The sequence below is a fragment of the Pleurodeles waltl genome, chromosome 1_1 (assembly GCF_031143425.1).
Source record: "Pleurodeles waltl isolate 20211129_DDA chromosome 1_1, aPleWal1.hap1.20221129, whole genome shotgun sequence".
In the NCBI taxonomy this organism is placed as follows: Eukaryota; Metazoa; Chordata; class Amphibia; order Caudata; family Salamandridae; genus Pleurodeles; species Pleurodeles waltl.
This window is the reverse complement of record NC_090436.1, coordinates 909,024,270-909,051,707: the sequence shown is the minus strand read 5'-3', so window position 1 is coordinate 909,051,707 and position 27,438 is coordinate 909,024,270. Positions and strand designations below refer to the sequence as shown.

General features: G+C 47.4%; 1 protein-coding gene across 1 annotated transcript in view; it reads right to left on the bottom strand.

The window, feature by feature from the left end:
- Positions 1-27,438, bottom strand: part of KDM4C (lysine demethylase 4C) — a 1,395,856-nt gene that overhangs the window by 25,398 nt on the left and 1,343,020 nt on the right. Inside the window, exon 21 of the mRNA XM_069230128.1 lies at positions 7,219-7,311. Coding sequence (XP_069086229.1) covers positions 7,219-7,311 — 93 coding nt within the window. The remainder of the gene's footprint in view (positions 1-7,218; positions 7,312-27,438) is intronic.

The window sequence follows — 27,438 nt, the reverse complement described above, 5'->3', positions numbered from 1 at the left end:
CAAATTTGCATCTGCTCTCAAAGGGAAACTGCACTTTAAGGATATTTAAAGGCAGCACCTATGTTAACCTATGAGATAGACCTTGCACAGTGAAACCCGAATTTGGCAGTATTTCACTGTTAGGACATATAGAACACACTAGTATATGTCCTACCTTAAAAATACATATAGTAAAAGGGAAGGTTTAGGCCTGGCAAGTGGGTGCACTTGCCAAGTCGAATTGGCAGTTTAAAACTGTACACACAGACACTGCAGTGGCAGGTCTGAGCCATGTTTACATGGCTACTAATGCGGGTGGCACAACCAGTGCTACAGGCCAACTAGTAGCATTTGATTTACAGGCCCTGGGCACCTCCAGAGCACTTTTTACTAGGGACTTACCAGTAAATCAAATATGCCAATCATGGATAAACCAAACAACAGTACAATTTACCTAGGGAGCACTGCCACTTTAGCACTGATTAGCAGTGCTAAGGTACGCAGAGACAATAAACCAGCGAAAACAGACCTGAAGAAAAAGGAGGAAGAAGGCAAAAGGTTTGGGGATAATCCTGCAAAAAGGGCCATTTCCAACATTGGCCACCACACTATATGTTCACCCTTCATCCACTTCATCTGTACTGGCCCGTCCTTCCATCTGGGCATTGCAGCCTTAGTGTGTAGGGTGTGTCCCGTTGGTTTCAGTGACTAGAGTGTCGGCTCGGTGCTTAACTTCTCTCATGTTTTATGTTTATTTATGTTAACAGTGTATTTATTTAATAAAGGTGAGTGTTGCCGTCTTACGCTAAATATGTCATCCGGTAATCCAGAGCTATTTTACTTGAAGCAAAAGCACAAGGAGTTGCAGCCTTAGTAGTCACGCAAAAGCCCAGCGCTGTAAGCACTCTGCCGAAATGATGTCTGAAGCAGCACCAAACCAAGCACAGCCGTCTGCACTGCCTCCAGAACCAAAGAACCACATGAGTTCCATTTCATTAAAGAATGCGGGGCTCGTCCCACATGTAGCACGTTTTTACGATTAAGCCAGAGCAAGCAGAACATGTATAGACAATAAAACTAACTGAGTAGGATTTGAAGAAAATACTGGATCTCCTTTCGGACCTACTGGACTCGTGTACATTATTTGTGAGGGGTAAACATTTGAATTTTAAACTTTTATATTGTGTGACTTAAAGAGGTTGCTTCGCTAAGGTATTTTTTGACACACAAATTACAGCATTTTAACAGTTTGTTTACACCGAGCGATCAAGAGCTAGGTAATGTTTACTTACCCGTTACTCGGCTCTCACAACCACTAGAGGTGGACGAGCCCTCAAATAAAAAGGGAGAGCGGAGCGAAGGATCTGGTTTGGATAGTAGAGGCCACGACCTGAGTCCTAAAAATACTGGCTATGTAAATCATACAACAAACATTCTGTAAAATAAAGTCTTTTAAAAAATAATTTTAAAAAAGCTGCATTACTTTAACATGTGGAAGTTTTGCCATTAAAAGAGCACACTGTAGCACTGCAATGAAAAGGCTTTATTAAATTATATTTTTGTGCTTTCAAACGCGATAGTAAAGAAAACGTTTTTGGTGAAAGAAAATATTTGCCTGAGATCAGCCAATTTATGTGCGGATGAGGTTTTCAATTTAACTTTGCACAAATCAGCTAGTAAATGGATTTCTGTTTGTCGTTCCTTATGCTAAAGCTTTGTTTTACCTCAGTGTTTTATTTTTTTTTAAATATAGTGCGAACTCCACCTGAAGGCTGAGTGCTTTAAATGACCATCACTAACACTACATAAGGTCACACGCATTGTTTATAGGCCTGCAGACATTAAGTGCTTCATTAAGAGTTTGGTGAGCGGCAGACCCCCCCCGCCAAACTCTTTAGGACGGAAGTCTGCCAGTCCGGTCTTCCACCTGCTGGCCCTATAAAGAGTTTTCCGCTGGGCCAACAGGTGGAAACAGCATTTCCGCCCGCTGGCCTAGCGGGAAACTCACCACAATATTAACGCTGGCTCATAATCGAGCCGGTGGCAATGTTGCAGTTCGTAGGGTGCAAAGCAGGTAGTGAAAAGCACAACTGGGTTGCCCATGGGGGCCCCTGTACTGCCCATGCCAGGTGCATGGGTAGAGCAGGGGCCTCCATGGGGCCTCGGGCCCCCCATCTCAGTCAGCCTTTGCATGGTGGTGGAACTGCCAGGCAAAGACTGGCAGACATGGGGGTTGTAATCCCGAGGGCAGCGCTGCTCTGGTGTATTAGGAGGGCCGGTTGGACCGTGGTGCTTTCGTCACGGTCAAAATGTGGAGGCCATGACCGCCAGGGTCATAATAACAGCCTAAGTGATTTGACCAAAATCACAGGATGTTGAGCCAAAGCAGAGACACGAACCTGGTTCTCCAGTCGGGGCTCTGACAGCAAAGCCACATCCTGGATAGAGGGAGGGAGGCAGATAAAGGTTTAAGATGCTCCATGGCTAAATACTTATAAGGTCCCAATGGCGAGATCTACTGGCTATGCCAATGCTTCTTGTTGTTATTTATATAGAAAAAAAGAAAAATCACCACCTAACTAGACATTCAAAGTTAAGACAGCAACACTGTTACAATTAGATGCTTTATTACAAAAGTTTAGGGTGAGAAGGCAAAATAAATAGTCAATATTTGAATTTAATATGAAAAATACAAGAAACTTAATTTTAAAAAAAAAACAGTTTGAACCAACCTTGCAACTGGAGAGGGGGACTATTTTTAGGAGAAATGTGAACAATGAGCACATGCTTTGTGCGGTTTGTGAAAGATGCCAATGGTTAAAGAGGGATGACCCAGTGTTCCATGTTGTAGACTGTGGTGGGTGGAAGCAAAAAGTGAAAGACAAATGAACAGACCAGTGGATGAAGACATCTGTATGTATAATAATATGTATATGTAAATTATGTATGTTTTTTGGGACTACAATAGTCTGGTGAAATAGCTTAACTTTATTAAAGGCCCGACCTAAGAATAAATTAAATGATAAAACAAATAAAAAACTAAATATATATGACCTGCATCAGATTTCAAACGAAGTTCGGGAATGGGTACAATATATGCACTGTAAAACCATTCTGTATGAGACTGTACCCACAATACTTCAAATAGGCCCTTCCTCATCACTTTATGTATTTGCTAATCTTTAGTGACTAAGGCCCTCATTACAACTTTGGCGCGTCATGCGGGCGCCAATGTGGCTGTACTCCCGCGGTGGCCATTAAGACATCCCCGCTGGGCCGGCGGGCGGAAACTGAGTTTCCGCCTGCCGGCCCAGCAGGGATGTCGGCCGCAACATGGGAGCCGGCTCCAAATGGAGCCAGCGGTGTTCCAGCCGTGCGACGGGTGCAGTTGCACCCGTCACGCTTTTCACTGTCTGCTGTGCAGACAGTGAAAAGCTTTATGGGGCTGTGCCAAGGGGCCTCGCGACTCCCCTTTCCGCCATCCTTTCCATGGCGGTTCCTACCTGGCGGGAAGGGGAGTCGCAATCCCCTGGAGGATTAAATCTGCCGGGACCACTGTGGCGGAAAACCGTCGGTCCCGGCGGTACGACCGCAGCGCTTCCGCTGTGGTCATAATACCCGAGATTGCACCGCCAGCCTGTTGGCGGTGCAACCTCCAAAACAGCCCTGGCGGTCAAAGACCGCCAGGGTTGTAATGAGGGCCTAAATATCAAATGTCATACTATAATAAGCCACTTATTCAAGAAATGATGGAAAACAATTGTAATTTACACAAAACGGAATAAAGATCGTATATTTCAATTCACTGATACACGCTTGAATACAAATCACTGATTGTTATATATAGCTTGGTCACCAGCTACTTAAACAAGCACAGGTTTGATCTTGCACAACCTTCTCTACAGGAACGAAGCACTGTCAAAAGCTTACCTATCCGGGGTTTTGGAGAAAGGGTTGACTATGCAGTGTATACTAGTGCAGATATTCCGTAGGTTCACTTGCACCTGTCTCACTTCTCCAAATCTTTGAGGCCTCCTCTCAGACAGTCTAGTAAGCAGAGGAGCCGGTGAGGTTGCATCATGTGTCTGTGAACCACAGACCGGTAATGAGCACCAATTTTCTCAGAGTAAGTAGTGTGTCAGTGCCCCTTTGGAACAAAATGCATCAATGGACCAGATAATAACATGCATCAGTGGTTCTAGACAGTATGCGCCTCACTGCCCCCAGGCCAGGGGTTTTCAATGCAGGAGAGGGGCGGATCTAAACCAGATTTCCATGCACAGTTATGCATTTTTAGAGACAAGGAAGAAGCATGCCATAGGTTAAAAGAAACCCCCTTAAAATTATTCTAGGAATAAGTATGCAATTAAAGAATGACCATGAAAGTATCAACTAGCAACATGTAGGACCACACTGGAGAAACAAGTGGTTTACAATAAAGCATCAGACTTAAACACTGTAATGTCCTACATAAAGAATGAAGGTAAAAAGTTATTGTACAAGAGAGAAATACAACAAATTACATTAGACTCATAATATGGCCCCAATGCAGATGATATGAATTTGTTAATTGATTTAAATTGTGCTACAGGCAAAGTCCGCAAAATTATGATTGATATATGCTGGTTGCTCATATACTGCTTCGGAAAGCCTTAATGCTTACAACCAAGGACATATTCCTTTGAATATAGTTTATAGAAAGCGTGAAAAACTGCACAGTTTAATAAGTAAGAATGACGGCTACTTCTATACATAGGGGCACATGCAATATTAGGTGTATAACAATCTGACCGGTATTTCAAAAAGATTAGCATAAAACAATAGTTTTTAGAGCAGCGGTATGAAAGAACAAAAATAAGTTCTCTAGAATCCCCAGAATTAAGTTTAGAAAGCAACATAACTGAAGGAAGTATTCAAAGGTATGTAGACACATTATTTACCCAATCGAATGATAAGAATATAATGTTAGTCCAAATATACCCAGTATTTTGGAAATTTAAGATGCGTATTTTCATCATCCAAAAACATTATCTGAAACTTTAAGCTTGACTAATAATTCAGCAGACTGGGACTGCCTTGCTGACACATTTTATAAAGTATTAAACATAGCCTACACCATTTGATATCACAGTTAATCATACAGCAAGTACTGCAAAAGAATATTTAATTTTATTTAAAAAATCTAGGTGCAAATATTTATGAAATGTAGACCGGGAACAATTGACAGTGTTTTATTGGTGGGAGAGACCTCTTGCATCAATCGACACTATTCATATGACAACTGAATACTTATCAACCGATATAATGCTGAAAAGGCACTACACAGGGAACGGCATACGTATTTAGGGACAGAGGAACAGTCTATGGGAGAGGTTCTTGAAAGCAGTCCGGGAATATCATGTAAAATATCACAGCAAAAGTAGCTCTGTTCACTGAAAGGCTTGGACGTTTCCTCCTGAAGCACTGTACCTAGCGAATTCATAGTACACAAGGACATGATCGGCTGCAGTCAGACTCATTAAGCGTAGTAATTAAAGGGACGGTGGATGATGAGTTCGCAAGGACAAGGCGTGACGTACATTATCACGTTAAGCAAGTCATTAAAGGAGTGCGGTACCTGGGAGCGGAGAAGTCTGCACTGTCGCCGGACAGAAGGGTGTCGCCAGCTATCTCGGAGGATAAGTTGAAGGGGAGTGATTTAAAGAAGTTGAGCAATTTGTTAAAGGTTTTATCTGCTAGAGCGATTTCCGATGGAGCAGCTGCAGCACGTTAAAGGAAAAGAATATGGAGGAAGTGCGCAGTGCATTGGGAAGAAAAAAGTTGTTTTGATTGACACAACAAAAAATGGAATCAGTGGTAGAGGAAAGGGTTTGGGACCGGTAAGGAGGAGAGGCAATGGGCACCTTTTGAGATTATAGTCAGGAGCATGACCAGAGCTCTATTTGTGAACAAAAGCCAGGCTGGTGATCTAAGGCAAGCTGAAAAGGAAGGGTACAGGGAATCTAGTTTTTGACTTTTTCACGTAGCGTTAAGGACAAAACTGGTAAACCAACTGAAAGGCTGTTGAAGTAATCAATTTTCTCATCACTGGTGTACTGATTAAAGCTTGGAATTCGTGGAAGGACAGATCGGGACACACTTCGCCTTATATTTAGATGCTGAAACCTGACAGCAGTCGCTGTAATTTATGTATATGAAAAGCTCCAGCTCCAAGCAAAATCATATTTTCCCAGAGATTATTATTATAAAAGGCTAATGGCGGCCAGACGCAGCTCTGATGAAAGGAGCTACACCTAACTTGCACAAACGTAGTGAGGGTGGTGACGTCCACCCTTTCTACAGGTTCTAATGTGACGATGTTGAAGGATGCGGCCTTCACACCATTAAGCCTTGTAGGAAGGGTGCCTTGTGACCCTACTCAGTATACCGCTGACTAGCCAGGCCTTTACGTTTCCTCATGCAGGCATTGCGTGTACAGGCAGACGTGTACCTTTTTGGTACTATAAAAGAGTTGCACACAACAGTAACTCACCTGCAATGTTGTCTTGTACAGGGTGTGCAGTCCCATGTTTCGTTTTTTAGAGCAATTCTACAAAGCTAGAGCTGTCAGTGGGCTTGGTAGGATCATCATCCCTTCAGCAAATGAGCTAATTATCCTGCTCTGCCTTGAAGTTATCCTCGACCCACTGTCAAGGCTGTACAGCTATCACTTGACACCTAAAGCTCGGTGGCTTGATCATTTTGACTACCAAATATAAATGACTTATAGTCTGAATTACACTACCCACTTGGTAAGTGACAGCCAGATAAGGACAGAAGCCAATTATGCACTTCCTTATGGTTGAAGGATAGTTTTGAAATGCAAATCATGGCTTTCAATCACTGATTGCTAAGTGAGGTAAACATTGGGAATATTGACCTAGTATCTCAGCAAATGGCTGATTCCTGCCTAAAACTACACACAGACAAATTAAATAAGATCAAGTAACATTTTTGTCAAGTATTTTGATTGCTACCAACCTCAGAAGTGTATCAGATAGATAAAAATGTGGACTTTCAACCCCAACTTATTGACACGGAAAATAAATCATAATAATGTAAGTTTCGTAAGATTTAATTTTAAATCTTTTTGTTCATGTTCTATGCAAAATAAGGAGCAATGCAATAAAGTATGATGAAAATGACTTACTTTGTGCTTGTATTTGAAAAAAGAAAGAAGGTAGATAGACAACTACTTACATAACGTGACTGAATTCGTTTAGGTAGCTCTTCTTCCAGCGTATAGATTTCTTCTCTTGTGGTGGCAATCTGAGAACCATCTTCAAATTCAACCTAATAAAAAGACAATATAATAAGAACACACCTCAAATATCCTTTGGTTTCACCACTTACAATTCAACAAAATCACCATCATTCATACAGTCACCGCAAACCACAAAATTCACATGGGCACTTCTAGGTCCCAAAAGATCCCCATTACCTGCGGTTCCATACTGTCCCTTTTCATCATCAATAGCTACATGAAATCATAAGTGCTCTATTAACTGATAACAACATCAAGATTACGATTATGCCGACAGCCACCTCTACCTGAAAGTCTCCTCTGCTTGAGACATCCAACGTATCAAACATTACCTTTACATCATCCAGAACTATACGTCCAGCGTCTATCTGAAGCTCAATTGAAGCATGATGGAATTCCTACCAAGAACAGCAAAACAGAACAGTACTAACCTGCTTTGGTGACATGAACCTTGATGGCCTCTAACCTCGACTTTCACTGAATGTGAAGTGAAAACCAACCTCACCCTCAAGGAACTCACTGCCAAAAAATACAGACTGTCTGGCACCACTAGCTCTATATTCTAAAGAAAGTGGAACTATTTCTTTTGAACAGTGACTTTAGAACTGTTGTGCAAGACCTTGTACTTGCATTTGGATGGCGGTAATGCCCAGCTCCACGGACTCCCAGACTCCACTCTCGCTACCCCATTCTGCATCCCAGACACCACAGCCTCTCATTCAAGGGCTGAGGAAATGTAACCATATCACCCCCATCCTGATGAAACTCTATTTTCTCCCCTTGTCTAACTGCCCCGTCATCCAAACAAGCTCCATATTTGTTTTAAAGCCATCTCAGGTTAAAAAACTTTGTTATCTGACCATAGGGTAGACAGAGTTTGAACTAGAATTATCAAGTCAAAGGTCACAGCGATTGGCAGTGCCAGCCCACCTCAATTGGAGGTGACATTAGGAGTAGTGTAGAGAAGTGGCCTTAAGCCTAACAATGTTTTATATTCCAGCCAAAATTGTGGTAGGGTATAGCTGAGTTGCTATTTTCTTAATGAAAAGTGTATTGTGTGATCCATATTTAAGAAACTCAAATGCCTGCTATTTACTGCTTCAGCTAAAAGTCAGCTTAGCAACTGGAAATCTCTTTAGAACTCGCTAACCACCTTTGAAATATTCTTGCTGATTTTGCTGACCATGACATGGATTGCTGCATTCTTTTTTGCATTCTGAATTCACTGTTCATATATTTTGCATTACACTAGGATTTTTAAAATAAAACATTTAAAGTACCTTTCCTGTTTCTTGATGCTAATTTGAGTGTGCTATACATTGACGAAAGACCGTTTGCTGTCCCACTGTGTCCTTGAAATAATCTTGTGGCACTCATCACTACCAAAAGCACTTTGTCCACAGTATTATTCAGCTGGGTGTGTATGGGTTGCAGTCCAACTGGATATCTAATTTGTAATGGTGCACTGACTGAGCCCTTGTACCAGCGGCTTAGACATCCTGCAATTTGAAGCTATAGGGTGGGAGGAGTACCTTAAGATCTTGCACACAAGCTCTCTGTCTCTGGTAGCTATTGGCACACCCGCTGCCAGGACATCATCAGACTGCAGAATAAGAGGTGTAGAAAAGAATAAAGAAGTCAGCAGGCCCTTTCATATCTGGGCACACAGGATTTTAAATTATCTCTGTATCCATCAAGACCTCTACAAAATCATCATCATGGAGAACTTAACTTTCACCTGGAAGACCGTGCAGATCCCAACATGAAAGCACTACTGGAAGACCTAAAGAACCTCACCCTTTCACCCACAAGTGAAAAAACCCACACACTCCACAGGAAACCTCCTGGACCCTATCTTCATCACCCTTTACAACATTTCAGTCAATAAGCCCACACCAGTCACCTCGACAAACCACACCCTCAAGTTCAATATTTCTGCCCCACACCAACACTGACTTACCATTGCCAGAACAGCCTGCCAAAACAAACATCCCAGAGAAACACTTGACCTCTGTACGATGGACATGCCAGCCCAAACACAGCAGCAACCTACCTGAAGGCAGTAACAGCTTCAACAACTAGATCACCACATGTACAGACACCCTAGCATCCCCAGAATTCAGCAAAGCCACAGGATCCAAACCTCAACTTAGCCAGTTGATACACAGAGGGTTGGAAATGGCCCTTTCTGCAGGGTTATCCCAAACCTTTGTCTTCCTCTTCCTATTTTTCTGACCCTCTCTTTGTTGGCTTTAGGACTGTGGGCATTGTAACCCTGTTAATTAGTGCTAACATGCATGTGCTCTCTCCCTTAAAACATGGTATGATTGGTTTACACATGCGTGGCATATTTAATTTACCTTGTGAAGTGGCATACCATATACCCAGGGCCTGTATATTAAATGCTACTAGTGGGTTTGCAGTGCTGCGCCACCGGCAGAAGTAGCCTTGCAAACCTGTCTCAGGGATGCCACTGCAGGGCCTGTGTGCCAGATTGCCACCTTGACTTGGCATTTCAAACTACATGCCCATGTCTGTGAACTCCTGCACTACCTTCCCTTTGAGAGAGGAGAAGGAATGCTTCCCTTTTATTACACCTAAGTCACCCCTAAGGATGATCCTAGGTAGCCCTATGGGCAGGGTGCTGTGTAAGCAAAGAACAAGTTACTTACTTTTGGTAACGCCTTATCAGTTAGAGGCATATTGTAGTTGCAGATTCCTTACCGTAGAATACCCCCCAGATGTCAGTCTGGATCTGGAGATTTTTCTCCAACAGTACCCCTGCACCATGTGGTGGCGCTGTTTGGCTCTGCGCCCGGTGTGGTGCGCGCAGGATAGGATGTTACAGGACCTAAATAGGCGCCACCCAGAACACTGACGTCAGGTTTTTTTCACGCCTTTCCAAGCCAGAAGCGTGAAGCCATGAAGAACACTGACAACTGCTGAGTCAGAACTGTGGCCCTGAAAGGAAGTCTCTGTCCCTAGCAATCAGTTCGCGAGCAGGGAGAATGGGTGGGTCGGTAAGGAATTTGCAACTACAGGGAGTGCAGAATTATTAGGCAAATGAGTATTTTGACCACATCATCCTCTTTATGCATGTTGTCTTACTCCAAGCTGTATAGGCTCGAAAGCCTACTACCAATTAAGCATATTAGGTGATGTGCATCTCTGTAATGAGAAGGGGTGTGGTCTAATGACATCAACACCCTATATCAGGTGTGCATAATTATTAGGCAACTTCCTTTCCTTTGGCAAAATGGGTCAAAAGAAGGACTTGACAGGCTCAGAAAAGTCAAAAATAGTGAGATATCTTGCAGAGGGATGCATCACTCTTAAAATTGCAAAGCTTCTAAAGCGTGATCATCGAACAATCAAGCGTTTCATTCAAAATAGTCAACAGGGTCGCAAGAAGCGTGTGGAAAAACCAAGGCGCAAAATAACTGCCCATGAACTGAGAAAAGTCAAGCGTGCAGCTGCCACGATGCCACTTGCCACCAGTTTGGCCATATTTCAGAGCTGCAACATCACTGGAGTGCCCAAAAGCACAAGGTGTGCAATACTCAGAGACATGGCCAAGGTAAGAAAGGCTGAAAGACGACCACCACTGAACAAGACACACAAGCTGAAACGTCAAGACTGGGCCAAGAAATATCTCAAGACTGATTTTTCTAAGGTTTTATGGACTGATGAAATGAGAGTGAGTCTTGATGGGCCAGATGGATGGGCCCGTGGCTGGATTGGTAAAGGGCAGAGAGCTCCAGTCCGACTCAGACGCCAGCAAGGTGGAGGTGGAGTACTGGTTTGGGCTGGTATCATCAAAGATGAGCTTGTGGGGCCTTTTCGGGTTGAGGATGGAGTCAAGCTCAACTCCCAGTCCTACTGCCAGTTCCTGGAAGACACCTTCTTCAAGCAGTGGTACAGGAAGAAGTCTGCATCCTTCAAGAAAAACATGATTTTCATGCAGGACAATGCTCCATCACACGCGTCCAAGTACTCCACAGCGTGGCTGGCAAGAAAGGGTATAAAAGAAGGAAATCTAATGACATGGCCTCCTTGTTCACCTGATCTGAACCCCATTGAGAACCTGTGGTCCATCATCAAATGTGAGATTTACAAGGAGGGAAAACAGTACACCTCTCTGAACAGTGTCTGGGAGGCTGTGGTTGCTGCTGCACGCAATGTTGATGGTGAACAGATCAAAACACTGACAGAATCCATGGATGGCAGGCTTTTGAGTGTCCTTGCAAAGAAAGGTGGCTATATTGGTCACTGATTTGTTTTTGTTTTGTTTTTGAATGTCAGAAATGTATATTTGTGAATGTTGAGATGTTATATTGGTTTCACTGGTAATAATTAATAATTGAAATGGGTATATATTTTTTTTTGTTAAGTTGCCTAATAATTATGCACAGTAATAGTCACCTGCACACACAGATATCCCCCTAACATAGCTAAAACTAAAAACAAACTAAAAACTACTTCCAAAAATATTCAGCTTTGATATTAATGAGTTTTTTGGGTTCATTGAGAACATGGTTGTTGTTCAATAATAAAATTAATCCTCAAAAATACAACTTGCCTAATAATTCTGCACTCCCTGTAGAATATGTCTCTACCAGATAAGCTGCTACCGAAGGTAAGTAACCTGCTCATCTGATAGAGACATATATTTGCAGATTCCTTACCTTAGAATAGATAGCCAAGCAATACCATCCAAAGACGAGGGTCTGCGAGCCAAGATCATACTAGGAAGTCCTGTAGCGCCGAACGGGCAAAGTACCTGTCCCTACGGACCTGACTGTCCAGGCACTAGTGTTTGGTAAACGTGTGCAGGGATGCCCATGTTGCTGCCTGACAGATGTCCAGGACTGGAACTCTGTGTGCTAACGCAGATGTTTCAGCTGTCGCTCTGGTGGAATGAGCGTGCAAACCCTGCAGGGGTTGCGTCCTAGCCACTGTGAAGCACATTTTAATGCTGAGAACAACCCATCTAAAGATGGTTTGCTTCTGCACTGCCCGATCATTCACATTTCTTCACACCCACATACCCAACAAGGAGTTGATCGTCCACCCGGAACTCCTTGATATGATCAAGGTAGAACGCCAATGCTCTTTTTGGGTCTAGGAGGTGGAGTCTCTCCTCTTCCTTAGAAAGATGAGGGGGTGCGTAAAATGTAGGCAAGCTGATGGATTGGCCCACATGAAAGGGTGTGACCACTTTTGGTAAAAAGGAAGCCCTGGTGCAAAGCGGACATATGGAAAGGTAGGTTTGCTTAGATGACAGTGCCTGCAGCTCACTCACCTCCAGGCAGAAGTGATGGCCACAAGGAAGGCTGTTTTTAATGTCAGAAGCCTGAAAGGACAATTATAATGCGGCTCAAAAGGAGCACACATTAGGAATGTAAGAACCAGATTCAAATCCCATTGGGGTATTCTAAATGTTGAAGGAGGTGTGGGAAGATGGCTAAGTATATGGTGTACACCTATGGTGTGGCAACCTATACTGAGTCCAGGCAATCCTTAGTGATAGCCTTTAAGTTTCCAGACAGTGAAAGCTCCCTAGGGGTAGCTGAGGCGAGCACCTGAAGCTTATCTGGGGGGAATGTAAAGCACTTGCAGTACCAAAGTAGTCAGTAGCTCACACACAAGAAAGAACCACAAAAGTGTTTAAAAAATAAAGGATTCTTTATAGCACTAACTACTAGACTAGCATTGGTATAAATCCTTTTGGAGATATCTACACACAATATATACACCAAGTAACACGCATAAAGTGCTTAAAATGTACAGGGCCCTGAGGGGCCAAACCTTATACTAAGTAAGTGGAATGCATAATAGTGAATCCATCCAATAAGTGTGGTAGTTTGCTAGAGTCTTGGGGAGAACGAAAACACCAGATGTAAGTACAGCAAGTGTCCCGTGACCAGATACAGAGTGGTTACCTACCCTGTCATACCATAGACTAATACACAGAAGTCACGGTTAGAATTCATGAGTTTCAAGACCCTTCCCAGAGGCCTCGAGAAAACCCAAAGAGAGCAGAAAGGTTGGAGAGTGTTCCCACCCAAGGATACCCTGAAGACAGGAGTACCTACACCATGGGAGCAGGATCCATAGGGGTGAAAGGACACAAGAAACGCTCGCTGAAGTCAATGGAGACCTCAGTTGTCCAGCTGCTGTCAACTACCCGTGGACCATGCAGTTGGAACCCAAGGATGGATTCGAGATGTGGAAGTCCTGAAAAGGAAGGAACAGAGTCCATCCCCCTTGGAGTTGCCCAGGTGGTGCAGGTGGCAATGCTCACTCTCCTAGAGGCGAAGTTCCTGCAGGTTGGTGAAGGAAGAAGTCCAGCTGTGGGGTCCAAGAACTGGAGAAATTCTTAGGAGTCACCTATGAGCCTCTTTTCCCACGTCTGTAGCTGGACTGCAGTAGGGTCAGTGACCAATGAGGCAACCAACAAGCAGTGGCAAATGTAAGCAGGAGCTGAAGATGGATTTGCAAGTTTTTGGGGACTAGCAAGGTCCAGGAGACTCTACCCTTGAGGGGAGTCAAGGCTGACCCTCAGCACACAGGGAGTCCAGAAGAAGTCAATGGAGCCACCACAAGTGACCGACAGGTGATGGACACAGGGAGTCGCAAGGAGGCCTCAGCAGCACAACAAAACAGAAGTCCCACGTCACAGGAGTTGTAGAACAGAAGCTGATCTTCGGAATGAAGAGAGCTGGAGCTTCTCGGTGCTCGAAGATCTCTTGGAGGAAGAGCCAACAAGCCTTGGCAAGAGCACTAGTCACAGTGCACAGAAGTTCCAGCCAGTGGCAGGATCCCACCGTCTCCCAAGTTGCTCAGAAGATAGACAGAACCCAGAGGAGGCCAGAGAACTACCACCTGTGATGCAGAGCCTTTCAATGTCCTTAGGACAGCAGACCCCACCAGCCGGTACACATCATCTCGAGGTGCCTGCGGACGCAGGGGAGTGACTTCTTCATTCCAAAGGAACTTCTTTCGTGCTTCCAGGTGCAAACACAGACCTTGTGACCCTGGAGGATGCACAGCCTTGGATGTTGCAGAATCCTTGCAGGATTCAGAGAAACAATGTTGCAATGGGAGCCTTTCCACCAGAACCAGACTTGTTTCGGTTCTAAAGAAGAACAGCAGCGGTTCCAGAGGCCAGGAGCATAAGATGTCTTGAAGAGAGTTCATTGTACAGTCTTGCTTGACGGATCCGAGGAATCGCCCTTGGGGGAGCCCTTAAGTAACCCTAAAAGGGGCTTGCTCACTCTCTTAAGTCACCCACCTATCTGAGGGCGTCAGGGACTTCATATACCTGGCCCATCCAGTCAGATGCTCCCAGGGGACTCTGCACAACCTGTTTCCAAGATGGCAGAATCAACCGTACACCTGGCAGAGTTCTGTGTACTCTTCCTAGGGGAGGAGCTGGACGAAGGGGGGGTGGGGGATGGGATGGTCAGTCCCCGGTCCTTTGTGTGGTTTAGTGCCAGTGCAGGAACCGGAAGATTATGCAAGGATGTCACCAAATGTGCCCTTCAAAGCAGTCTGGTGGCGCTCAGAGGCCACCCCACCCAAGCCCATAGACACCTAATACAAAGGGGGAGGTGCTCAGTAAATTCTTTGTTCTGCCTTCTGCTGCTTGAGTTCGGCTCACCAGCAGGAGGGCAGAACAGTGACTGCGGTCGGCAGCCAGACCCCATAAGGCTTCACAAGCAGAAGTGGGGGATCCTCTAAGGAACCCCCAGAGTGCACAGGGAATCATGCAACTAGCACTGGAATCAGTGAGGTTGCGTGATTCCAACATGTTTGATACCAAACATGCCTAGGTTCGGAGAAGCCATTATGTAGTTGGACCACTTGTGTTGACCTGTGAGCACCACATACCTTACAATGGTTTCCCCACACTTACAAATCCCAGGGAATGGAGACTGGGGTTTGTAGGGGTACTCTCTGCATGCAACAGTATCCTCACACTTAGGGATATGCACCCTGTTCTAGGTCACCAAAGGGGTGTCTAAGTGCAGTGACCAGGATAAGGTAAGCCTTATATTGGTGGTGCAAGGGTGCATGCAACATTTCATGCAGGCTGCAATAGCAGGCCTGCAGACACAGATTGCATAGGCTCTGGAGTCCTGGTTAGCAGAATCCCAGTGCACTACAGTATAAACACACTGACACCAGGCTAAAAGTGGGGGTAACTATGTCAGAGAGATGCTGCTTTCCTACAGTAGGAAACATATGGGTAAGACCCTTTAGGAATCTACTAACAATAAGATATTTAAAAAGGAGGGTTGGTCAGGTAAACTCAGGAAACCAAAGATAGCAGACAAATAACCTTTGAGGGTAAACAAAGCAGAGCCCTGCTGGGTCAAAGAAAGTATAAACAACAGGACCTCCCAGAGATGGGCAGAAAGGGGGTCAGACTAGTCTGTGCACAATGCCACAAATTTGTTCCCTCGACAGACATATACTGTTTTGTTGGAGGGATGCCTGTCAAGATAACATTACAGACTTCGGGCGGAAGGTCAAAAGCTGTCAACTGCCGTCGCTTCTCCATGCAAGAAAGCGGAGAATGGACGGGTTCTGGTGGAGAACCATCCCTTGCTGCTGCCTCGTGAAGGGGCAGTTTGATCCGAGAATTGATGGCCATGCTTAACAGCTCGGGATACCAGACTCTTTGTGCCCAGTCCAGAGTCAAAAGGATTACTTGGGCCTGGCGTTTGTTGATCTTCTTGAGAACTCTGGGCAGAAGTGGTATGGGTTTAAAGGCATGCAGGAGGCCTGAGTTCCACTTGAGATGAAAAGCGTCGCCGAGCGAGTGCTGCCTTGGAAAGTCCAATGTGCAAAACAGCTGAAAATGTGTGTGTTCTCTGCAGAGGCAAACAGATTTAAACTAGGCTCTTCCAACTGCTGAAAGAGATCTTGCACAACTTCCAGATGGAGACACCATTCATGATCGACCAGCATTGTCTTCTGAGTTCATCTGCTCTGGCATTCAGAGAGCCTGCCAGGTTTTTCACCACCAGGGAAATGCCCCTGATGTTGCAGCCATGTCCAGAGGCACAGAGCCTCCTGACAAAGGGTCCACAACCCCACTCCCCACTGCTTGTAAGTACCACATGACGGTGGTGTTGTCCGTGAACTCCTACATTATCTTCCCTTTGAGAGAGAGAAGGAATGCTTTCAATTCCAGCCTGATTGCCCTGAGCTTCAAAAGACTGATATGGAACCTGGATTTCACCGGAGACCAGATCTCTGCCACTCCCATGTGGCCACCCCATCTGAGGAGTGACGCATCTGTCACTACTGTCAGATCTGGTTGGGGAAGGGAGAAGGATCTGCCTTGACTTACCTGACCGTCCCAAAGACCTGGAGTGCAACGATGAAGAATGGGGGCTGTGCGACTGATCTTGGGGCCTTCCTCTCAACCGAAACCAGGAGTGATACGGAGCCGAGTGCCAGGCTGCACGTGACTTTAGAGACCGTTCCCTTAAAGCTTTCGGATTCATGGCCCGCCAACTTGGAGCATGACTTTGGGTCCTGGTTGCCCTCCAAACACCATGAGATCACAAACACCACGAGATCACAAACACCACAAACATCTGATGACAGGAGTCGCAGGGCTTGAACCCGATCTTCAGTGACAATATCACAACAAACCAGGAATGAAACACTCAAAAATATTTGACAAAATGTCGAAAAGATCAGTCAAAAAGTGACTGGGGGTACCCTCTTTTTCAGATCTGTGCTCGACTGACGCAAAAAGAAAAGAACTGACGTCAACTCGCCAGGGTGGAGCCAATATAGGTCCCAAGACGTCATATCTGGTGTGCACAACGCCGAAGACCGACGCGGACCCAACCGACGCCACCTGATGGGGCACCGGGGGCTTGCTCGAGAATAATCTCCGGATCCAGACTGATGCCTGCAAGAAATTCTAAGGTAAGGAATCTGCAACTAGGATAGGCAGGACACGTACTCTTATGTTTTGCAAGTCCTAGCAGTGACAAACAGACTGTTTAGTTTTTACACTACTGTGAGTGCTGTTGCTCTCATAAGTTAACACTGGGAATTCCCTGATATACTTTTTAAGTGGTAATTACTGATCTGAAAAAAGTATCAATGCCATGTGTGGTATGTTTGGAATGGTAGTGAGAAATCCCGTACACTGGTGTTGTTGGATTGTACATTATTATATGAGAAATGCCACTTTTAGAGTGTGCATTTTCTGTGCTTATACATTTATGTGCTTTGCAGTCTGACTCCAAGCCACGTAGAGGTCTGAGAGACAGTTACACTTTGTGCATACTTTTCATACAGCCACCCCTCAGGAAGTGCTGGGTGTGACGGGTATACATCTGCATACTGACAGTCTTCCTGGGCTTGGAGAGGATCTTCACACTTATATGTCTATAAGTTGTGTCCTGCCCTCACACAAAGGGCTGATTTACCCCCTATTGATGTCTGGAGTCAGGGATGGGTTGAAAGGGGTTTGTTATAAACTTGAAATGGCTCCTTTGAAGTCACCTCCCACATCAAAGACATTTATGAGTATACGTACAGGGGCTCTGACCTCATGTTTTCAGAACACCTTTGAAACTGGGACCAAATTTCTGTCAGAAGGACTGCTGCACTGCTCATCGAGGACTCATCTGGACTGCTCTTCTGCTTTTGCCGTGCAGCCTGCCACTTGCTGGGTGGCCTAAAGGACTCACTGGATTGCTTTTCTATTTGTTACCCTGCTGCTCCCTCACCCTGGTCTACCAAGGCAGGGTGGCGTTGTCAGGAGGAACTGCCATTGGAACTACTTGATTGTTGTGTGCTGCCCTGCCTACCTGTTAGGCTGCTGGAGAGACTGCCACCCTGTCATAACGACTCTTGTGCTGGCCTGCCTGCCCTCTTTGTGATCCTAAGTGTTCCCCGCAGAGCCCAGCATATGGGGAGTGATGTTTATGGCTCCTTGCTTCTTTGAAACCAGCGTGTAGTGAGCACTTAATTGTCTCTTAGCATGTGAGGAGCACTTCATTTTTCTCTTAGCGCTTGGGGAGTGCGTCATTATTTTTGACTGTCCCAACTGTGCTGACTAGCGCATGCTGAGTGCTGCACTGACCAGTAAGTCAGCCTGTGCTGAGCGCTGTTACTGGCCCCTCTTACATCTCCTCCAGCGTGTGTCAAGCTCCTGGCAAAGCTAAAAGGCCAGCTGAACTCACTGCCCTGACCAGCTGTGATAAGCGGGTGTGTATCGCTTCGTGCTGCACAAGTGGTGGCTCACCTTAGTAGTCCCAGTGCTGGCACCTGAGTGCTATCTCCAGCGAAGTCTGCCTTGGGCCAACACCCACTGCCCAAAAGAGGAATTCTGTGTGGCTATGCTGGACCCCACCAGGTCCATTGGGGATCCACTGCCAATGGTGTCTTTCCTGGAGGGGTACAACTGTGCCCGGGTTTACTTGCTCAACTGCTCCCTGTACACTGCAGAGAGGCTTAACCCTATTCTCCCTCGAGGAAGCATCGCATGATTTGGCCCTAAGGAAGTGATACCACTGCATGGTGAATTGCGTGAGTGGCTGAGGCTTTCCGGTGACAACCTTGGCAACATTGTCCTCATCGAGGAAACTGTGTGAGTCCCCAGGAAGGGGACCCTATGAACGGGGCGGGAACAGATTGGAGAAATAGAATCGCTCATGGAGTGGAAGTACCTTAACACATTGAATGAGAGCACAGGTACCCCCTTGTGCCCATCCTACTATTCATAACTGCATCTATCTCTCTAAGTAATGTAATCCCACTAATAGGAGGGTAGGGGCCCCTGTTACCTGTGTGGGCTCATTGTTACTGGTACACTTATGGAGATAACTGGTGATTCATGCATATGTAGTGATTATAATGTTTCATAGGCCTGGTCTCTCAAACTAGGTAGCATTACTCGCACTAATGTAGTGATCTTTGAGTCTTCCCTTTTTATAAAGCCTGATGTATTTTGTGGTCACAGTACTTACAGAACTAATGATGTATAATGTATGCCATTTTCGTTCTTGCAATTACAGAACAACAAACATTACCCCAGTATTATCAAATATGCAAACTATTTATGGTCTTTGACGCCTTGGTCATGTTTCATGTACAACATACCATCTATAGTTTTAAACAATCCTGTTTGAAGTCTTTTGTGTGGTGTATTTATGGTGTTTGTGATGTGAGTACGTTGCGCAAATGTGTTACACACTGCCTCTGAGGATAAGTCTGACTGCTCTGCGCTAAGCTATCAGAGGTTGAGCACAGGTTATCTATGGTGTGTAACTTACTAGCCCTGATGAGATTGGTGGGTTCTGCCCAGCTTAGGTGTGTATCTCAGCCAACCAGAACCCCCATTTCTAACACAGAGGAACTATGCATAACAAAGGGCCACTTGAAATTAGTGAAGCACAAATGGAGAACAAGCCGTGACAACGTGGACACCTTCAAATCTCCTCTGAGACACTTCAACCAACAGATACGAACCAACTAATGCACCATTCTACAGGCAGTGTCAATGCCAGCACCAACAACGGCAGAGATCTTTGCCACTGGGAAAGATTTCACCTCTCCGGCCGCCGCCTCCAAGAGCATTACCTTTCATAGACCTTTGCATCAAGCTCTCCCAAATCTTCTGCAGCATGATAACCTCACTATACAGCAATTTTGCCCCCCAACCGACCTGAAACAACTTGCTTCAAGTCTTCCCATCTAGTTTGATGGCTGAAATTTTGGGGAGGCATCCTTTAGCACACCGTCACTGATAAATCATTTTAGAAGCCTGTGAAAAACCACCAGTGGTGCATATATAAGGCTCTGAGCTGTCACTTCAGGAGGCAGAGCAAGGTTGCCATGGAATCCAATTGCATCGCCTACTGGCACGCTAGCAATAGCTGGAAAAAGTTTCCGGATTAGGATTGGCACCTGGGGAATTCAAAATGTGGGAGATCTGCAGCTAGAAATATCCATGGGAATGAGGTCATAGTAATGCTGAATCTGATCAGAACTAGTAATACTTTTGAAAAATCCTTCACAAACCCTGCAATTTTCAGAAAGGTGCATCAGAAATCATGTTTTAATATATTAATTACGCATAGAGTCCAGTGCACGTGTGTCCAGCTTCATAGACATCATAGACAGTCATATCTACAGTGTGCCCACTACAAATGTAATACTCACTCTATTATATCTACGATGTAGTCATAATATAGTGGCTTGCTTGACAACATAACCGTTTTACAAAGAGAATTTGGCACCTTCCTCTCTCTATGGCTCACTACAAGCTTCCAGCAAATGAGGTACAGCAAAGTCAACATATGAAACTGAACTCATACCCCCAACACTGTAGCATGCATTACTGAAGGTCACTGTCAGCTATATTTAGTCAAGAAAACTCCATCTGGGTAGCCACAGTAAACCATACCTCACCCTTTCGGGAATTAATTAAATTCAAGTTTATTGATTTAGATCTCATCAAAGATCAACAATACATATAGGCGGTCATTACAACATTGGCGGTAAAAGCCGCTTACCGCCGCGCAGAAGACACCCAACACACCGCTGCGGCCGCGGAAATCCGCCACAGCTATTATGACCCACAGCTCGGAATCCGCCAAAATTGAGACACCAACACAAGTCTGCCACACCAAAGTTCAGTGATAAACTGGAGAAAACAAAACCTACACCGTCACGCCAACAGAAACACGCCCACACTATCACGACCCACGAATCCAGGCGGCGGTCTTTCAACTGCGGTATTCCATTGGCGGTACACACCGCTGCACTCAAAATACACACACATTTACAAAGCACTACCACATTGGACAAATCGAAATACACACACCTGATACACATACACTCCCACACACCCATTACAATATAAAACACACACCCACATCACCCACAAACCCCTACGACCAGAATTACAGAGAGAAGGCCAGAGAGAGACACCACAAACAACTACCAAGCATCCACAGGCACACAATACCATCACCCACAGAACTTCCACGCACCTCACACAACACACCACTAAATATCACCCCACTTATCACTACACACACCACCCCACACATCACCCACACCACCCCATGGCCCGGCAAAGACACCCCAGGTTCTCTGAGGAGGAGCTCAGGGTCATGGTGGAGGAAATCGTCCGGATAGAGCCACAGCTATTCGGATCACAGGTGCAGCACACCTCCATAGCTAGGAAGATGGAGCTATGGCGAAGAATAGTGGACAGGGTCAACGCAGTGGGACAGAACCCAAGAAATAGGGATGACATCAGGAAGAGGTGGAATGACCTACGGGGGAAGGTGCGTTCCTTGGTCTCAAGACACCACCTTGCGGTTCAGCGGACTGGCGGCGGACCCCCACCACTAACAACATGGGAGGAGCAAATCTTGGCGATTCTGCCTCCTGAGGGCCGCGCAGGAGTAGATGGAGGAATGGACTCTGGTAAGTCAAATCTTAACTATTACATCCCCCACCCTACCTGCATGCTATCACATAACCCCACCCTTGCCCTCACCCCCATCACTCCAACTCCTCACAAATGTCCCAATATCACAAACTACACATCCCAACACCAAACCCTGCATGCAATACAAAGGCATGGACATCCATCACCAATGCATGGCCACTGCACATACCCGTACACCCCCCTAAACCACCATCACACAAGGTCCCACACAGGAATGCAAGCACTGGGGTACACCGTCACCCACCTATTACACACCATAGCGCACACAGATGTAATAAACATCCTTTTATACCCCTGCAGGACCCTACCCAACATCACCGGACAGGAGGGTCCACACATGTCCACACCACCAACAGAAGAGGCCCACAGTGATGACAGCAGCTCTGTACAACTGGATCTAGATGACCAGCCTGGCCCATCCGGGACCTCAGGACAGTCGGTTCCCCTCACACAGTCACAGGCCACCACAGAGCTTCCCCCCTCTGGAAACACCAGCATAGCACCCACCCAGCGGGCCCATACCTCTGTCCCCAGGATACGTCAAGCAGTTGTGTGTCCACCACTACAGGGAACCCACCACCCCAACAACAACAAGGACCTGGGGGCAGTGGTAGTGGGCACACGGTTCAGGGGACAGAGGCCCAGGGAAACTGGGAGGGCTGCTGTGCAACAGGGGGAGGACAGGCCAAGGGAACCCACTCTCCACGAGGCACTCTCCAACATCATGGGAGCCTACCACCACTCCCAGGAGATGATGGCAAATGTACTTGCCAAGTTTCAGGAGACCCAGTGCCTGCAGGAGGAACAGTATTTGGGCTTCAGGGAGGAACTCAGATCCATCAATTCCACCCTGGGCATCATCGTAGGGGTCCTGAAGGAAGTACTCAACATCAGGAGGGACACTGTGGCACAACAAGGGGCCCCTGACACTAGCCTGGATGATGAACTGCCCACCACCTTCGCCGACGCTAGTGGACAGGACGCCTCGCCACAAGACCACCACACCAGCACCCCACCCCCTGCAGAGGGAGAACCACCAAGCAAACGGTCCCTGAGATCCAGGACAAAGACAGAGAACAATGCCAAGACCCCCACCAAGAAATGAGACCACCCTGAATGTCACCCTTATGTCTTACTTTGTCACCCTGTCCATTCTCAAACTGCCCCAGCTCCACTTCCTATGCCCATTTGGGCAATGCACCTGTGAGACTAATAGACTGGACTCTGCCATGGACATTCCTCCACCATCACCCCTCACCATTTTACAACCCCCTCCAATATTGAGCACTTAAATAAACACCTTTGAAGCACAAAACAACCTGGAGTCAGTCTGTGATTTCGAAATAGTGTATTAGCAATTACAGTGTCAAAATGCTCTTTCAAATGTAATGTCAACATACCTATGTCACACAGCTCTAGTCCATGAGGAAACACAGCAGATGTCACATAGTGGAACCCACATCTGTGAAATCGTAAGGGAAAGTGACAACTCAGTGACCATACACTGGGTGAAAAAGACAGACAGTAGAGAGGTTGTAGTGTTAAAGTACATGTAGTAGGCAGGTTTGTATTCTTACCTGTGTCTCACTGGAGATATTGCAGGATCACCGAGTTCCTGTTGTCGATGTCCTCTTCTTCTGCTTCCTCGTCTTCACTGTCCACAGGCTCCACAGCTGCAACACCGCCATCTGGACCATCCTCACGACCATGTCATTGCAAAACTAACTTGTAAAGCATACAGCAGGCCACGATGATCTGGCACACCTTCTTTGGTGAGTAGAATAGGGATCCACCTGTCATACGTAGGAACCTGAACCTGGCCTTCAGGAGGCCGAAGGTCCACTCTATTATCCGCCGAGTTCACCCATGGGCCTTATTGTAGCGTTCCTCTGCCCTTGTCCTGGGATTCCTCACTGGGGTCAGTAGCCATGACAGGTTGGGGTAACCAGAGTCACCTGCAAACGGCGAGGGACAACTGTTAGACACACACTAACCTGGAGGGATATCCCCAGACCCAGACAACCATTCCCACTGACTTGCTTCCAGGTGCTCACCTAATAGCCACACACGGTGCCTCTGGAGTTGACCCATCACATAAGGGATGCTGCTATTCCGCAGGATGTAAGCATCATGCACTGAGCCAGGGAATTTGGCATTCACATGGGAGATGTACTGGTCTGCCAAACACACCATCTGCACATTCATGGAATGATAACTCTTCAGGTTTCTGTACACCTGTTCACTCCTGCGGGGGGGGGGGGCACTAAAGCCACATGTGTCCCATCAATGGCACCTATGATATTGGGGATATGTCCCAGGGCATAGAAGTCACCTATCACTATAGGCAAATCCTCCACCTGAGGGAAAACGATGTAGCTCCGCATGTGTTTCAGCAGGGCAGACAACACTCTGGACAACACGTTGGAAAACATAGGCTGGGACATCCCTGATGCTATGGCCACTGTAGTTTGAAATTACCCACTTGCAAGGAAATGGAGTACTGACAGCACCTGCACTTGAGGGGGGATTACTGTGGGACGGCGGATAGCTGATATCAGGTCTGGCTCCAACTGGGCACACCGTTCCAGGATTGTGGCACGATCAAGCCTGTAGGTGATGATCACATGTCTTTCCTCCATTGCCGCCATCTCCACACATGTCCCAGCGGACGGTGCCTATGAAGGACAACAGCGAGCACAGAGTCAACCAACTCAGAGGTATGTACCCACAGCTTACACAGAACACGAATCATAATCCGAAATTTGGCCTGTATGAGTGTTGAGGAAAGGCCTAGGTAAGTGTGATGCAGTTAAAAATTAAGCCATGTGGGCCCCTGAAATGGCGGCTGCCTGACCTGTAAAGTGGGACAATGGGATGTGAGGTAACTGCGCTGGCGTTGTACACCGTCCTGGTAGGCGGTCGAAGACCGCGGCGCAATTCTGCATTGGTTAACATTGGACCCTATGGGTCCCAGGAGCCAATGAGGATGTACGCCGGTGGTGACGGTACGCACCGCCACGGACGTGACCGCCATTTTCTATCTGTTCAATCACTTGATACCTGATCTTCGACAGGAGAGGACCTACACTGCAAGTGCTGCTGTGACCTCGGTCTAGAAGAGACAATGGCTCGTGCGTCTGGGGAAAGGGCCCCTGCCTTCACATCGGAGGAGTTGGAGAAACTCGTGGATGGGGTCCTCCCCAGTACACGCTACTCTACGGTCCTCCAGACAAACAGGTAAGTACACTGGGAGCATGCTGTATGGGCTATGCCTGTGTGGAGTGGGGTGGATGAAAGATGGGGTGGGGGAGATTGAGGCGTGCATGAAACAACGGTGAGTGCATGTGCCACATGGCAAGGGTAGGGATGGGGGCCAATGACTGTGACGGTGCAGTTGGTAATAACTTTTATTTTCCCCCTGTACAATTCATGTAGGTTAGAGCCCACCAGAAAAAGGATATTTGGCGTGCCATCGCCAAGGAAGTCCGGACCTTGGGGGTCCACCACAGACGGAGCACCCACTGCCGTAAAAGATAGGAGGACATTCGCCGCTGGAGCAAGAAGACGGCGGAGGCCCAGCTGGGGATGGCCTCCCAACGTGGGAGGGGTGCCCGCCGCACCATGACCCCCCCTGATGTTCAGGATCCTGGCGGTGGCATACCCGGAGTTGGATGGGCGCTTGAGGGCATCACAGCAGCCACAAGGGGGTGAGTACACTCTCATTCTGCTGATTTTGCGCGCAGTGGAGGTGCCTGGGTGGGGGAGTTGGGCTGTGGGTTTCCCTAGGCCAGGGCGAGTATGCTAGCTAGGTCCCCTTGTTCTGGCAGACCCTGTGGCACCCCACCCCACCTGTGTACAGTGCCAAGTACACCTAGTCAGGCTCCTGTGTCATCCATGTGTGCAGATGTCGGCCATAGCCTTGTAGGCCATGTCCCAGGGATTGAACAGTGGAGTCCAAGTGCGCGGCGTAGTGCAGGGGGCTTCTGTGTCTGTCGTGTCTGCCAACAGTAGCGGTAATGCATGCACTCAACATGTCTTTCTTCTGTCGTCCCCCACCTTTTTGTGGTCTCCCTGTTCTTGTGTGCATTAACCTCATCAGGCGGAGGAGCAGTGGCACCGGAGCAGGAGGGAGCTACATCCCACATGGCCCTAGAGGGCGAGACAACGGACTCTGAGTTCACCAGTGGGACGGAGGGCGAGGGGAGCTCCACGGCGGGGGACAGGAGCTGACACCAGTGACACGGACTCGTCCCCTGATGGGAGCTCCCTTGTGGTGGCGGCAACATCTGTGCCCCCTGCATCTACACGTACAGCCGCCACCCTCCCTACCAGCACCGCCCTCCTAGCAGCCCCTCAGCCTTTGCCCCATACCCGCTCACCCAGGAGGGTGGGCATCACCTTCGCCCCAGGCACCTCAGTCCCTGCCCCAGTTAACCCTGCTGCGCTCAGTGAGGAGGCCATTGACCTCCGCAGGTCCCTCACTGTTGGGCAGTCTACCATTTTGAATGCCATCCAGGGTGTAGAAAGGCAGATGCAACAAACAAATGCATTCCTGGAGGGCATTCATTCTGGTCAGGCGGCCCTTTAGTGAGCTTTTCAGACTCTGGCCTCAGCACTGATGGCAGCCATTGTCCCTGTCTCTAGCCTCCCCCTCCAACTTCCTCCACCCAGACCCAATCTCCTCTACCTCAGCCTATCCCAAGCACACCTTCAGACCAGCATGCACACACCTCAACACAAAAGGGAAGCTCAGGCAAACATAAGCACCACATATCCCACAGGCACTCACGCAAGCACCAGACACATGCAGACACACCAACATCCACTGCCTCCACTGTGTCCCCCTCCTCCTTGTCTCCCTCCTCCCTCCCAGTCTCATCTCCACTCACACCTGCATGCACTACATCTACAGCCACTACTCCCATCACCAGCACACACACCACCACACCCCGATCATGTGCAGTCACCACCCCCACTGCCATTCACACGTTCCCTGTGTCCTCTCCCAGTGTGTCTGTGACGCTACCTCCCAAGATACACAAACGCAGGCACACACCCACCCAACAGCCATCCACCTCACAACAGCCTCCAGCGCATGCACCTTCACCCAAAGTCACCAAACGAACACCTCCTACAACCACAACCTCTTCCTCCACTCCCAAACCCCCTCCAGCTACCCGTCCCAGTGTTCCCAAGAAACTTTTTCTGTCGAACCTTGACCTCTTTCCCTCACCTCCCCCACCCCGTCCGTCTCCTAGGGCCCAACTCTCCAGGTCCCAACCTAGCACCTCAGCCACAACATCTCCGGGACCAGTGGTGCCTGTAGTCACCGGAATCTGGAGTGCACCGGCCACCAGGGCAGCCAGTGTGGCATGGAGCCACAGCACGGACAGTCCCCCACCTGTCAAGCATCAAAAGTTGGCCAGTGCCCGGCGGGAGAGGCGGAAAACTCCAGCCACCAAAGCCCTCCCAAGGGTACAGGTGGGAGTGTGGAGTCAGCTGCGACACCTTTCAAGGTGGGGAAGGCCCACAAGAAAGTCAGCAAGTCTGGGAAGAGCAGCATGGCGGAGAAGACCGCCATCATCCCCGCTGCCCAGGAGGCCACAGCCACCTACCCAGCTGCCCAGGAGGCCACCGCCAGCACCAGCCCTGCTGC